Raw genomic sequence first — 14,785 nt, 5'->3', positions numbered from 1 at the left:
ATATGAGGTTCACCAATTATGGAGGTTTGTTGTGAAATTAAGGCGAATTCTTCCCTTAATTTTCAAAGTACAAATCAAAGAGGGCGAAGGAAGTTCAAATTTTGACCTCACAAAAAAAAAGTTTGAATTCTGATGCATATATATGTAGGAATCAATGTTCACCACTAATGCATAAATATGTGCAAAATTTTGAAAAATTATTAGGTATAATCGACATATTGCTAACTATGTTATATTGGTCTAAGTTGTCCAACCAAATTATGACACGGTGCAAGATTGAAATCCCATCTTCTACTGCAAATCTGTATCATTCCTGTATGAAAATTCAAGAGATCAGGGATGGGAGGAAATATTAAAAGAAATATTAGCATGGTTAATATGGAAATACAATAAAGAAAATTTTGCAAAACCAAGGTAGGTTGGTACTTGGTTCTTAGAATTATAAAACTACCATTAAAATTGTAAATCTGAATGGATGCGTCTCCATTCATTGTTCTCTGTTTTTTTCTTTGTATATTCTCTACACCATTTGCTTGATACAACCCCCCCACCACAAAAAAGCTTGGTCATTTTAAGGGAAACATCATTCTTGACATACCTACCAACAACTTTTCTAAAAGAGGCTGATCATTTTATTCATCTTCTCATGAAATTACCATTTACATACTATGTTTTAAGCTTCTAGACCACAAAAAAAAGAAAAAACTTGGGTTGAAAATCTTGGCTCTCTGAACTACATAACCACTACTGCCTCTGCTACTAGCTCATCTATCAACCATCTCTCTACTTCCCTACCTATCATGTCAATTTGGTCTCCAAGATCCCACCACAGTGAGTCCCTTCCCAGCACTTTCTCCAAATTGTCCATGTCCACATTCTTTTCTTCGCTTGCTAGCAACTTACACAGACCATCTTGGAGTGCACTTTTACTAATCCACTGAGGACCAATCCTTTTCGTAGCAGGCCTCACCCACGGGTGTGGATCAGCGAATTGCCAAAAAATCTCCAGAAGCCCTGAATTTATGCAATCGAACAGTAATCTCCTCCCAGACTTTGAGCAAGAATTCTTATCACAGTACTTTTTCTCAAGCTCTTCAAATAGTAAAGGACTCAAGGGGCATTCTGGAGTGTGCCATGTTGCCAAGAAGGTATCAGGGTCAGCATCCATTAAACCAGATTCAGTTAACATATCAAATATGTATGAAAACTCCCAGCTCTCTTCGTCTCTAGACAGTCCAATTGCATCAGAGATCCCAGTAGATCCTTCTCCAACATCTTCATCACTTGAGATTAGCATGGGTCCCTCTTCATACGAGTCTGACTCCAACTTGAGTAGCTGAAGCTGCATCCGAAGCCCTAGAAACAGAAAAGAAGAAGAAATATTAAACCAAACAAAAGGAATAGGTTAATTAACTAAAATACTGCTGATGCAACGTTAGTCACCAGAATGCGCAACACAATGGGAAGACAAGCCGAGAAAATCACCATCGAAAATTCGTAATCAAACTCAAAATTGGATTGCAGAATTCCATCTTATCTAACTGATATGACAGAAAATTTAACTCCCAATAATGACTACAAGTCTGAAAGATCATGATAAAAGCCTACCCTTGCCCAACATTGTCACTAAAAATTTCATATTTGCTGCATAACCAATGGCAAGGGTATTAATTAAAAAGCATAAGGAAAAGAGAAAATAACTGCCTTCTAGCAGTAGTTTTTTCTATTCCAGCATCTACATATTCATAGAGCAACTCACACAAGCAACAAAAAGTAATCAATATAATGGTCTCCCAGTTACCTTGCAGGTCAGCACTGAGACTTTCAAAGCATTCAGAACAAGATGACACGTCATCAGTAAAAGGAACTTCCAGAACTGAAACCGGACTGGGCTGATCAGCCTCCTTGGAGCTTGCTGGAGATTCTATTCCAGGTACAGGGTGGTCAGAGGGGACTGACCCTTCATCAGGTGGCCTAATTGATGGTTCCTGGAATTTAATGACATAATGAGAGACAAAAATATGTTTTATGCAAATTTGAAGCTCTGCTTTCAACTGAGCAGGAAATCTAAGTAATTCAACATACATAGAGAGATGACACATACATAAAGTAGGAAGATGCATTTACTTATTTGTACAAATGTTATATGATAAAATGATCAAAGAATAAAGAACATTACACGAGGTAACATCAAGACTTTTTTTTAGCAACAAGATGAAATTATATAAGAGTCTTTAGGGATCAATCTAGTTGTTCTACAGCATCAATAATATACTAACAAGCATCTGAAAATCAATCAGAAAATTTAAACACAAACCTGAGGAATTAGGTTATCCTGGTGACTGCCACGGGAATCGCCTTCTACTGATGTACGAGCTGATAATTCTGGGAGGAACACATCAGGAGTTTCAGAAGACACGGATGCATCCACATCCACCACCAATTTTACAGAAGCAGGACTTGTATCTATGGTATTACTAGCTGGTAAATCAATGACTGCAAGATTCTGCTGAGATCGACTGTTCTCTTCAAGGTCAGTTTTATCTGTGTTCTGAGTTGTATGATTTTCAGCTGAAATGTCAATACTTTCCCTACTTAAGGAGCGAGAATAACAAGATCTTTTGTTACTGGATCTAGACTTTCTGCGGGCACCTTCTCTATGATCAGGATTACCCTTTGCAGTCTGGTGTCTTTCGTGCTTGAATGCCTCCTTTGGTATCAGATACCTGTCATCGCGTATAGTTTCACGCCGCATACTTGTTTTATAACTTCCAAATGCACTAGATGAAGCAGGAAGTGATTTCGATCTTGATAAACCTTTGACACATCCATCCTTCCAGCCATCCCTGCTGCTGATACCCAGAGGTCCACCCCAGCCAGAAGGTCCATCTTTACTGGAAAATTTATCTCTGAACCCTGCCTCACCTATCATGGCATCCAAATTTTCTGCTCGCCTTTCCTTGTCCGGGATAGCAAGCATTTCAGCAAGTGTGCTGCCCCTGCAAACCATTTCCACTTCTTGGGAATTGTGAGTCATTTTCCACCTCTCTGAGAGTCTCTTCTTGGCCTCCCTACTCACAGATGATTCAGTAGAGCAGGATGATGAAGGCCTGGAGCGGTTATTTGTATAAAAGGAATGTTTGGAAGCCACTGACATCAGCTCTGATTCACTTGCAGATTCATTCTCAGAGATGCTACAAGAACTCTCATCACCAGCATATCCTTTAAATCCAGAGGATGAAAAACGCATAGAGCCGGTGCTAAAGTTATTTCTCATTTGCTGTGTAATTTCTTTAGCTACTTCTCTAGATTCTCTAGACTTATGCTTTGAATGCTCCTCATTATTGTTGAAGTTTTTCTTTCCCCATGATTCTACCTCCCTATTTTTAATGCCTGGAAATTCTGTATGTTTCCTACAAACTGACATAGAACCATGTGAAGAACAAGGTGATGAATTAGTTTTGGTAGCATTCAGTACCTTCCCGAGGTTCGGCTTCAGAACAACTATCCTTGTAGGAGAAATGCCACATTCATGTTTCGCATCTGATCGGTTTTGTGATGACTTGAGAGAATTATGAGCAGCATGCCTACTGTCACTGTGGCTAGAAAAAGAATCACGATGCTTCTGAGGAGATTTACAGTATTTCTTTTGAGGGGTTTCTCTTGCTGATGTCCAGCCAAGGTCAATGTCCGCATACTTCTGAGCTTCTGATGAATTCATAGAATCTATTCGACCACAACGAGATTGGGGACCACCTTGCAGATCAAGCAGATGCTTTGTGAACAATGAGTCTGGTTGCTGAAGAAATTTCAACAGAAGATCCTTGTTGGAATCCAGAACCTCAAGTGCATCATGGAATTCCTTTGAATTCTGTAGCTTCTCATCTGTTGAAAGACGTTTAGCTTCCATGAACTTCTGTCGAACAAAGGCCATCTCAGCATCACTGAGCTTTGAGTTAGCAGTCCTTCGTGATGAGTAACTACAACTTTTCACCTTTGAAGTTTCCAAAACCTCAAACACATCCTTAAATTCTTGCTGATCCTTTGCGTTCTTCCTCGATGATCGGTGGTCATAATACATACCGCTTCTGCGCTCTTTCTCCACTGATCTTGTCCTCTCAAGACAATTATCTGAAATGCCTTTTTGTTGTTTATGAGCAGGCTGATGAGGTGGCAGCCCATCAAGACCCATCAATTTGGCAATAACACTTGGTGATCTCCTTCTGGATTCAGTTTCTCTAAACATCTCCTCAGCTATTAATTTCTTGATTGGAGTTCCAATAGCTTGCTTTGAAGATCTCCACCCCAACTCAAATGTCAACTGTAAAGACAAAATACACTTGGTCATGAATGCCTATAAATTGTTATTTTCAATATCAAGATAAAACAAAATGAAGGAAGACTTCAGAAAAAGAGCAATTCTATGGCTCATTTCAAATAGCAAAGTCGTTACTCCATTCATGTTACAAATGGAATAAGAAAAGGAAAAATCAAATCATTCGACTCAATAAACACAACTAAAGAAAATGAACGCACCGAGTCTTCGCAGGTAGAGCCACTACTGCAAGAACTAGAATCAGAGGACAATTTTGGAAAGTTTATCTGTTTCTGAACCTGCCTGTTTCCTGAAGCATATACAAAGTGGGAAGGATTAACTTCATAAAATTTACCAAACATTAGAAATCGAAATAACTAGAATCCAACCCAGTAAATAATCAGAGAACAGTTCAAACAGATCTTGGGAAAAGGAAAACACAAGAAAAGAAAAGAAAAAAAAGCATGGCAATGTCTGGAAAATAGCATGCAGAAAAGAGAGGCAATTTCATTGTTCCTTTTTACTAAAAAATTGAATTCATTATGGAAACAAAGGAATCATGGCAATACCACTACAGAAAGTCACACACTTTACCAGCATTATAGAGACAAACCCGAAAATAACCTGCATTGCATAACTAGTAGAGAAAGAACAATAAATAAATAAGCTGCTAATTAAAAATAATAATCATTGCCTTTGGTTGATAGCTTTATTTTTCAATATTAAAAATTGAGAAAAATGAAGAGTAGTTATGTCGTTCAAGAATTTATTATTTTCTCAAATTGGAAAGAACAAAATTAGAAGATTCGGCTCAAGCGAGCTTAATAGTTTAGCGTAATCCTTCCATGGCTTTCATGGCAAGCAGACAGAAGGAGTGGCTCCATTTTCAACCTAAATCTAAAACTTCATCTTCCTTCTCTTCTAGTCCTCGGTTTTCTCGGAAACCAAAAAGAGCCAGAATTTCAGAGACGTTATAAGATAAAATATAAAAATTCGAAAAATGAGAGTATCAGACCTCCTCTGGAAGCTCGTTCCGTGGAGGCGAATCTTTCTTCGGAGCTCCTACCAGCAATGTTGGCAACCTTGGACATCTTTGGTCGCAATTTCTCCATTTTCACTCATTAAAAACCCTCCCAAACCCTAAAATTTAAAGGTTAAAAATGAACGAACTAATGCCTAGGAAACGTAGATCGGAAATTTCGCTCAGACAGGAAGGTTCCAAGAAAATCACGCACACACAAAAAAAAAAAAAAAAAAAAAAAAGAACCCTAGAGTTCCAGCTCCACACTCAGAAAACAAGAATCAAAACCCTCAGATCTTGAACAGAGAGAGAGAGAGGACGAAACTCAGAGACTCAGAGACTCAGAGAGAGAGCGAGAGAGAGAGAGGCATTAAAGAGAGGTCGGTTGGTTACTCCGTTGGACATGGACAACTGCGAGAGGTGGGTGTGGGAAAGCGTGGGGCGTGAGGTTGAGAGAGAGAGAGAGAGAGAGAGAGAGGGGGTGGGTTTTATTTTTTGAACTTTCAAATACCGAAATACTGACACGGGCTGAACCACTGCGCGGGCAAGTGGTGTATGCTATGGACTGACTCTACGGTTAAAGGGTGAGGGTGGGTGAACAGAACAGGCTATCACCCTGTTCTTTTTCCACGTGGCTTTCATCCCTGTGTCCGCGTATGTGTCCTGCTTGGTTCGATATGGGAAGCTGCTGGGCTCACTTCGTGTATGCTTCGTTTTTTTATAACAAAATTCACGGCTGTTCCGGTGTTTCCTTTTCCGGGTCTTATTATGTCTGATTGAGAAAATTGAGGATTTTCATTTCTTTTTCTGGGGTCAGAAAATTGAGGATTGATTATTAACTGCAAAACTCCACAAGAATGAATATTTATGAGTAAGGTTGGAATTGGAATTGGCAAAATTGTCCTGACCATGAACGTGACAGGATTTTGCACGAAAATTTAGTGTTTGTGTTAAAAGTGTGTGGACACGTTAGCTACCTGCTAAACTAAAGGGTTGTTTTTGTGTTAATTCGTAAAATTCATTTAGATTCCTTAAGAATAAGGGTATTTTTGTAATTTACTCATTTGTTTTTTGATAGAAAATTTATAGTTTTAAATTTTTGTAATGGGTAAAATGTGTGTTGATGTGTGAAATGAAATAGCAGGTTAAAACGAGTTAACCCAATATGGGTGAAACGAGTCATGTCATGTTCGTGTTGATATTTTTTACCAATTAGCTTAGTGGCTCGTGTTCAAGTTAAGCCATTTTTCACATATCATACAAACTCGCAAAAATACAATATGTTGTCAGATCTAATTGAAATTTGAAAAAGCCATTTTTGGATAGTCGATATTTGATTTAATAATTAATCATAATATTTAATGTAACAAACATATCATTTATTATATGATATGATTGCATAATGTAAATGTAAATTGCGATTCATTCAATGTTTTTATTTCTTATTCGGGAAAGCGGATTCGAATTTGATACTTTAAAAAAAATAAAGAAAAATATACTAATAACTGAGTCACTAAAGATTAATTTAGGGTATAAGTATAACTGTATAACTTTTATAATTAAGTCACTATTGTATTATGTGACAGTTGTTTCTTTGTCAATTAACAATTAACCAAAACTGTAACGAGAACAAATTAATGAACTACCATAAAATATTATAATGTGATTCTTCTTACATTATACTAAGAATCACGCACACATGTGGTACAATGGTAAGAATGTGACTATACGACAAGTTAATTAAAAACTGAAATGTTTAATGTTAAGATACTCACTAATGCAAAACACTTAGAGTTTATTAATAACAAGCTGAAAATTGAAACGTATGTTCACAAACTCACCGACACAAATTAGACACCTGAAATTACTTAATGCGCGCGTATGTTTGCACATGATTATACGTGTTTAACTTGTAAAACTTCACGACCCACTTTTGTATTTTTTATTTTTACCAAAAAAAAATGAAAAAGAGGTTTTACAAGTTATCCAAAAAAAATTCTAAAATCTCCAAAAATATACTTTGGGGTTGAGTGACCAAGTAGTATTAGATGCGCATATGGACAAATGAGATGTTATTGTCGTTTGCCAAACTCACCAGACAAAAAAAAAAAAATATATATATATATATATATCACACTCCAGTATTCCACCAAGCCTGAATTACGTACATCCATTATTATACTAAAACCAAATTTTCTAACAGATGGAGACTCTCTGCAGTTGATTTATTTTGCAAGGGTAAGTAACCGTGTGCTGGCTCCTTAATTTATCTTTTTTTAATCTCCATTTTTTTGGATGAATGTGGCTATCATATCTTTATGATAACTAGTTAACTACAATGACAGACCAAACAAATGGAGGAATGTTTTATATATATAGAAAGGCATGCATGCATTGAATTCAGCTAAGGAGGGCTCAGCTAGCCCATAATTAGGTACATGTATGTAGGCGTGAGTGTAGGCAAATATATTCTTGGAGTTGTGGGTTTTGTCTTGCACCTACCCTTTTGTTTTGTTGTGGGGAAGAGACAAACAAATGCCATGCAATTGAGGGACTTGTGTTGCTCAAATTATATGGCATGAAATGGGTCAAAATTAATGATGGATACATATATATATATATATATATATATATATTGTTTGGACCCATGGATCAGTGAATGGATACATCAAGTCAGTTATGGTGATCATGAAGTTTGCTTCTTCTGCATGTTAGGGATAGTAGCTAGCTCTAGTGATAAAGCATTTATCATTTATAGGACCACACCTAAGACCACAGTTCTCTTGCCCTCCCCCTTCCTAGATATATCTTAGGTCTAACCAAGAATTTAAATACTTGGTTCTCGATCCATATATATATATATGAAACATGATTTTTTGCTGATTTTTCTAGTAATATGATCTTGCCCATATGTAAAAAACGACTTTGTTTTGGGCTTTTAAATGTTCAGCTTTTTGAGGTTAGGCTTTATATCGGAAAAATAAGTATATATATATTTAGAAGTCTAAAATGATGTAGTTGTAAATATATGTACAAAATCGCCAAAAAAAGATTAGCGAGTGATCTAAACTCTCAACCAATCGCTAACGTTTGCATGCTCCCATATTTGATATTTGCTTAGTGTTCCAAAAAAAAAAAAAGAGAGCCTAATTCTCTCTTTCTAAACCTTAAAAACCGTGGGTGCACCCTAAAAATAGAGAACTCGATCATCCATGATTTTGGATTATAGTTTTGCCTCCTGGATCAAGGAAAACCATGCCCATTTGCCACGCGCAATCAAAACTCAAAATTAATTTTACACTTGATCGAAAATGTGGAAGATTATAAACAAAGCAAACTCTATCTAAATCCATGATTAATTGGTGGTGTATTAATTTGATGCATGGTAGTGTGATTTTGCATGCATGATCATGAATAAAGTTGCAATTAATATAACACCTTCTTCTATAGGTGTATATGTAGGCAAAGCATGTATGTATTACAAGTACTACGCCCCACCTTTGGCCCACATAATTTGCATAATATGCTTGGGAACCTTTATTTCTGTGTATGGAATCCAAGCTAAAAAAAATAAAAAATCATAACAGGGAAATCATTGTTGTCTACGATCCCTACTATATAGTTGACACCTAAATTGACAATGCAATTCTAGCAAGTTTACTTGTCCATTTGCATGATCATTAAGACCTTCTCTATGTCTTCAATTTTTTTTTTCTTCCCTTCACTTTTTTCTTCTTTGGTTAACCATTTTTCATAGACGCATGTGAAAAGCAAGATCCCCACAAGCCATACACGATCATGTCCTATCGCCCGACCCATTCATCAAGGAGTACTATTTGCTTTGGTTTTTTTTTTATTTTTTAATGCCTTTTTTTAGTTTCTTTATTGGGACAGTTTCCTTTTTAGCAATAATATAAATTAGTTCTTGGTACCAACCTTAGAGCCAAATATTTATTCCAGGAATTTGGATTTCTTTTAATCCGGATGAGTGTTGTTGTTTTTATCACATTCATCAAACATATTTGTAATGAAAGAGGGATTAGAAGCAATCCTTTTTTTTTTTGGGAGTAATTAGTAGCAATCTTGTGCCTTATATATAAAAGTTTACTCATTAATTTTAAATTCTCATTCCTATTTTCTTTGAATTATGTCTTAAGGAGTGGGAGTGTGATTATTTGATAAAATGATTCAAAGATAAAGTTATTGCTTCCTAAACTTTTTGGTAATTAATATAATATATATGCGTCCGCGTTAGGCCTAACTTCCCCACGTAGAGAACTTTTTGAATCCAACACTGTTGAGGACAACATTTCTGAGAGTAAGATTTGAGTTTGTGCATGAATACTGAAAACAACTAGCAAACTAACAAGAATAAAGTTTAAGAAAATGTGGGTTTTCCTTACTCATCCTATGAAGTAAGCAATTTCTAGTGGTTGGAGTGTTCTATAATAATAATAATAAAAGCAAATTAAAGTTAAAGCAAACTACTTTGACTAGACTAAAGTGTGATTATTTAGGTCGAAATTCACATTAATCATGGCTTTTGAACGCCCGCAATTACCTGTTTTACTTTTGACAAACTACAAATATTCCTTAATTAATCAAAACTATACACATATGCTTGTTGCCATGCCACAACCACACTGGCCATCATTCTACGATTACCAACCTAATTAGGCTGCCTGCAGACTTAATTACGACACTGTTTATAAATTAAGTCTTAACCCATCAAAATCTCATCTCTATTAAATTAACTAGCTAGCTAGACACGTATAACCCGGCCAAGACCAACCTTTCAGCATGTTGTGCTTGGATTGGTATTATCATATACAGGCAACTAGCTAGGTTCAACAAAGTCATACTCTAGTCTCTAGCTTATTAGATTATATGTCACAAATCTCAATATCAATTCGACCGTTTCTAGAAAATGAACATATAAGACTTGCTTTAATTTGGTAGGTCTCCAATAAGCCTAGGTTGATTTGTAAAATCGGTATAGTACGTCACCATAACTAATAATCAATCATTTAAAAATAATGATAAAGAATCAGTCTAGTGTATCGGTTGATATGGATAAAGAAATTCTAATGACTTCATAAACATAATAAATTCATAAAAATTTTGTGTGTGTAAACACGGGTGAGAATTCAACTAATATTATAGGACATTTCATGAACAAATTAATGGGTTTTGTCTTTTGAGTGATTGTTCAACATAATAACGTGGCATGGAAATCTCACTGAAATTTCTTTTCAGAAGGATGTGACTATGGACTATTTTATGTCCTCATTGGAAAGGAAAATGTATATGACTTAAAGTATATACATTTTATAACCACCAGATTAAACAGGGTTTCTTGTGCAACCTGCATTTACACAAATTGGGTGGGTCATTTAGGTGCACTTGGAATCTTCACTCTGCAAGATTCATTTAATTGCTCAAAACCCAGAACCCATATATGGACCTGTACAAGTTTCAGGTGCACTTTTTTTTTTTTTTTGGGTCAAAAGTTTCAGGTGCACTTGAATTATTGAAGGCACAATAAATAACCTAGCTAGCTAAGCCAGGACCTTGCAATTTGTAATGGCTGGAGAATCTCCGAATAGAGCGGGTGACTGTGACTTACATCAACACCACAACCCAAGAAAGAAAAAAACAAAAGAATCTTAGAAATTATAAAGATGATAAAGAAGACCTCATATTTCGGACTTTTGCCCTCCATGGATGAGACATATCCGTTCACATTTCACATTTCACATTTCACAGACAACAAAATTTGAAACCAGGATTGATTTCTCACATTCACAACTCCACTTGATTCAATAGTGGCATCAAGAGCGCCCTTGGCATGATTGCTTCTTTGGCTCCTCCCATGAGTACAAGAACACATTCATGTGTCACATCCATATTTGCTTCTATCAATAATTTTTCAAGATATGGAGCCTCTTTGGTGCCGTTGGTAATACAAGGGGGTATTGAATAATCTGAATGAATAAAGAGGGAATAAAGAGGGTGGGTCCCAAATCCCACTATCTCTATTTGGCCATCACCAAATATGTATTGATCAAATTCTTGAGTGCATTTAGAAGCTCTCCAGTGGAAAACAGATTTTGTATGGACAGGACAGAAGTCACAGAACTGGACCTCTTGGTTGGACTAGCCGAGTATTCATCCCATACCTCCCAAGCCCAATGGGCCAATTCATCCAACAAAAGTCATGCTTACCCATTAATCCATATCCCTTCTTATAACATGTCCTTCATCTCTGCCATGGTGATTGGGACCCAAGTAACCTTATTGCAGAGACTGAATCACCATCAGAGACTTGCAGCTGCAGGTTAAGGTTTACTGTGATATACTGGATAGGTAAGAGCTAACAGCAGAAGCACCTGCTGCTAATCGACTCATTTTCAACCAAACAGCAAGCGTGCAGCGAAAGCAAGAATGAGAATGGGAAAGAGCAAGACAGTTAGAGAGACAATGTGTGCTGGTGGGAAATGTACATATTGCATACAGTATACTACCATGCAAAAGTCTGAAATTTAATATCTAGAAAATTGAATCTACATTTCTGCTTGGTTACACATCACAAAAATGCATGCTCAAATGCACAGACAAATTTGATTTTGACTAATCATATGCATTTTGCTGCCCTGTCCGCTCACTACAGAAACTGAACGACAACAAAAAAAGAATGTCTACACACATGCGAGTCCTCACCTAAGTAGCCATTAAATATATGACCGAGACCAATTATCATGCAAGTGAAACTTGAAGGAGCACAAGCAAGGTAAGGGGGGATCAATTAAGCGAGAAAGCAGCCAATATACAAATAGAGAAAATGTGACATAGAGACCAAAAAAACAAAATCAAAATAGACGTCTATTTGTTCAAGATTAATCCATTCCATATCCCATACCAATGTTGCTACAAAAATAGAATTCACTTCCACACAACATCAGACGAATCCTCATAATTTTAGCATCTCCAGGACCACCTCCATAGTTATGTGCATATTTGTGAATATATCAACCTAAACAAAGTCATTAACTGCTTATACACAAAGTGATCTTGTACATATTATTATGGCTAAATAGCAACAACCTTCCTGTTATAAACATTCAAACCCAAATTTGTAGTCAATAATACTGTTAATCACACAAACGCACACTATTAACATCACTATCACCAGTCCACCAACAGTGCGTATATTACTGAAACTAAGTCATTTATAGTTACAACTTATACAAGGTAATCATTCATACTCTCTCTCTCTCTCTCTCTCTCTCTCTCTCACACACACACACACAGTGCAAGAGAAACAAAAATGAGAAATAAACTCCTCAGTTTGGAATATTTATCAACATGCCATATCCAATGAAAAAAGTTTTAAGACTGTACAGATTTGTACTTACTCTTCAATCCCATGTGGTACCATTTTAACATCAGTGACCACAAATGATGACTAAAAAATCAAACAGCACCAAGGCTCATGAATTCGATTTCAAATGCACGTTCTTAGAACAAGTGCACTGCTTCCTATATCAAAATTTACTAATTTTTCTGAAAAGAAATTGACTTTGTATAACCACATGACATTAACTAATATAGCTACCGCACAGACATTGTGAAACTTAAATGAAAGATATATTAGGAATTTTGGACATACAAAGGAAATTATAGGACTGAAATGGCATCTTATATCATTTGTGAAGGTATCATATGCAGCAGAGCTAGAACACAAGAAGTGAAAACCAGAAATCCTGGTGTCGGAATAATTTTAAAGTTAAGAGAAACACAGTTAACAAAAATCTTAGCCAACCTTAAAGATTACTATAACCATTTCTGCAACAGTCCCACCCACAATAAGCATGTCTACATTAACTATATACATCATACAATTAGCAAAGTTTCATGTATATATAGGATATCAAAGCATGCTCTTTAGATATAAAGACATGAAACAAACACAGGAAGTCAGCATGAGAACTTCAAAAATAATTTCATTCCATCTATAACTTCAAATGATGAGACAAAATTGGTTCAACAAAATATTAAATTTCACTGATCGATGTGCAAGACAGCTCTACAGTCTCAATAATACCTTCACTACTGCCACTACTACTACTACTAAAGTTACCTACAGCTTGAATGAACACCACTAGCCAAAGCATTAACCAAAAACCAGAGGCAGAGAAACCAAGAGACAACCACATTACAGAAGCCAGCCACCACAATGAGCTCAAATTCAGCAGCTCACTTCCCTCAGACTTTCGACCCGGCTCTCTCCCTCTCCACCTTCTGTGCAAACAGCTTCGTCGAAAACATATTATCATCGAAATACTCTTTGTAAGGGTGGTTCTTGGGAACAAGCTTCCTGAACTTCTCGAACTGTTTCTCGGCCTCATTCTGCTTCCTCAGCAGAGTATAAATGATCCCTTGACACAGATACGGCCTGAAATCCCTTGGCTCTTCCCTCACAAGATCCTGATAAAGCTTCAAAGCATCCGAATAATTCGCCTCCATTACGAGAATTTGGGCAATTAACAGCTTAAAATCCCTCACATCGGATTTGTTCCCCTGCTTCTTGCACTTCTCCATTGCCTCCTCGACCCTCTTCAACACCGGCTTCAATTTCTCGGCGGATTGCGCCACAGACATCACCAGGCCATGATAGGCCTCAACCCGAAAAGGGTCTTTCGCCAAAATCTCCTCGAATTCATTTGTAGCGAGTTCCAACTCACCCATGTAGTTATGAACGTTGGCTTTGAGCAATTGCCACTCGTAGTCTTCGGGTTCAAGCTCGATCAACCGATCCAATACCTGAACCGCTTCGTTCAGCTTGTGAGCTTTGATCCTGACTTCCATTAAAGACCTCAGCGCTTCGACATCGTCTGGGTCGCGACTCAATTGCTCTTCAATGAGTCTCTCTTTGTCTTCAGACCCAACTTCCTCCGTCGACTCCTCTCTGGGCTCCACCGTGGTGGGGGCGATTGGGGCGGCGATGGCGGGTTTGAGGTGGAGGCGCATGAAGAAGAATGCGGCCGCGGCGATGGTGGCGCAGGTGGTCTTGATAAGAGGAGTTAGGAGAGGGGGTTTAGGGTTTTGGGGGTTCTGATAAGGTGGGTCGCGGGAGGATTTTGATGATGAGGATGAGGATGAGGCTCTGATGCTGACAGAGATGGAGTTGAAGGGTGGCGATGAGCGTTGGGTTCTGAAAGAAAAAATGGGCTTTGGGAATGATGGACGGTGGGGATTGAGCGAGAGATTAAGGGGTTGGTGACGGTGGGTAAGTTTAGCGAGGGACTCCATGGTTGAGAGCAAGAGGTCTAAAACCCTGGGGATGGAGGTGAGTAAAGTGGAAAAGCCAAACAAAGGAGGTTGAAAGGAAACAGGGAACGTTCAAAAACCCTGAGAATATCAATATGCCGTTTATGCATGTGAGTCCA

The 14,785-nt window shown here is 37.4% G+C and overlaps 2 protein-coding genes across 2 annotated transcripts; both read right to left on the bottom strand.

Annotated features, from left to right (window-relative positions):
- Positions 1-497: 497 nt before the first annotated feature.
- On the bottom strand, positions 498-5,512 carry TRM19 (afadin). Its single transcript, XM_086247714.1, has 5 exons — positions 5,331-5,512; positions 4,537-4,625; positions 2,318-4,321; positions 1,802-1,988; positions 498-1,356 (listed from the first exon to the last, which is right to left on the bottom strand). The coding sequence occupies exons 1-5, from the start codon at positions 5,425-5,427 to the stop codon at positions 734-736; spliced, it is 3,000 nt and encodes a 999-aa protein (XP_086103840.1). The 5' UTR covers positions 5,428-5,512; the 3' UTR covers positions 498-733.
- Positions 5,513-13,321: 7,809 nt separating this feature from the next.
- Positions 13,322-14,725, bottom strand: LOC147281706 (protein SLOW GREEN 1, chloroplastic-like). Its single transcript, XM_086248409.1, has one exon. The coding sequence runs from the start codon at positions 14,646-14,648 to the stop codon at positions 13,602-13,604; it is 1,047 nt and encodes a 348-aa protein (XP_086104535.1). The 5' UTR covers positions 14,649-14,725; the 3' UTR covers positions 13,322-13,601.
- Between the last annotated feature and the right edge of the window lie 60 nt (positions 14,726-14,785).

This window comes from Dryas octopetala, chromosome 6 (assembly GCF_963921425.1).
Source record: "Dryas octopetala chromosome 6, drDryOcto1.1, whole genome shotgun sequence".
NCBI lineage: Eukaryota > Viridiplantae > Streptophyta > Magnoliopsida > Rosales > Rosaceae > Dryas > Dryas octopetala.
Note: the sequence above shows the minus strand (reverse complement) of the source record. Positions and strands in the feature narration are given on the sequence as shown.

Coding starts and splice junctions, on each gene's coding strand:
- TRM19 (XM_086247714.1), bottom strand. CDS start 5,427: ATGGAGAAATTGCGACCAAAGATGTCCAAGGTTGCCAACATTGCTGGT. Junction 4,626..5,330: donor GGAACGAGCTTCCAGAGGAG/GTCTGATACTCT, acceptor TATATGCTTCAG/GAAACAGGCAGGTTCAGAAA. Junction 4,322..4,536: donor GCTCTACCTGCGAAGACTCG/GTGCGTTCATTT, acceptor TTGTCTTTACAG/TTGACATTTGAGTTGGGGTG.
- LOC147281706 (XM_086248409.1), bottom strand. CDS start 14,648: ATGGAGTCCCTCGCTAAACTTACCCACCGTCACCAACCCCTTAATCTC.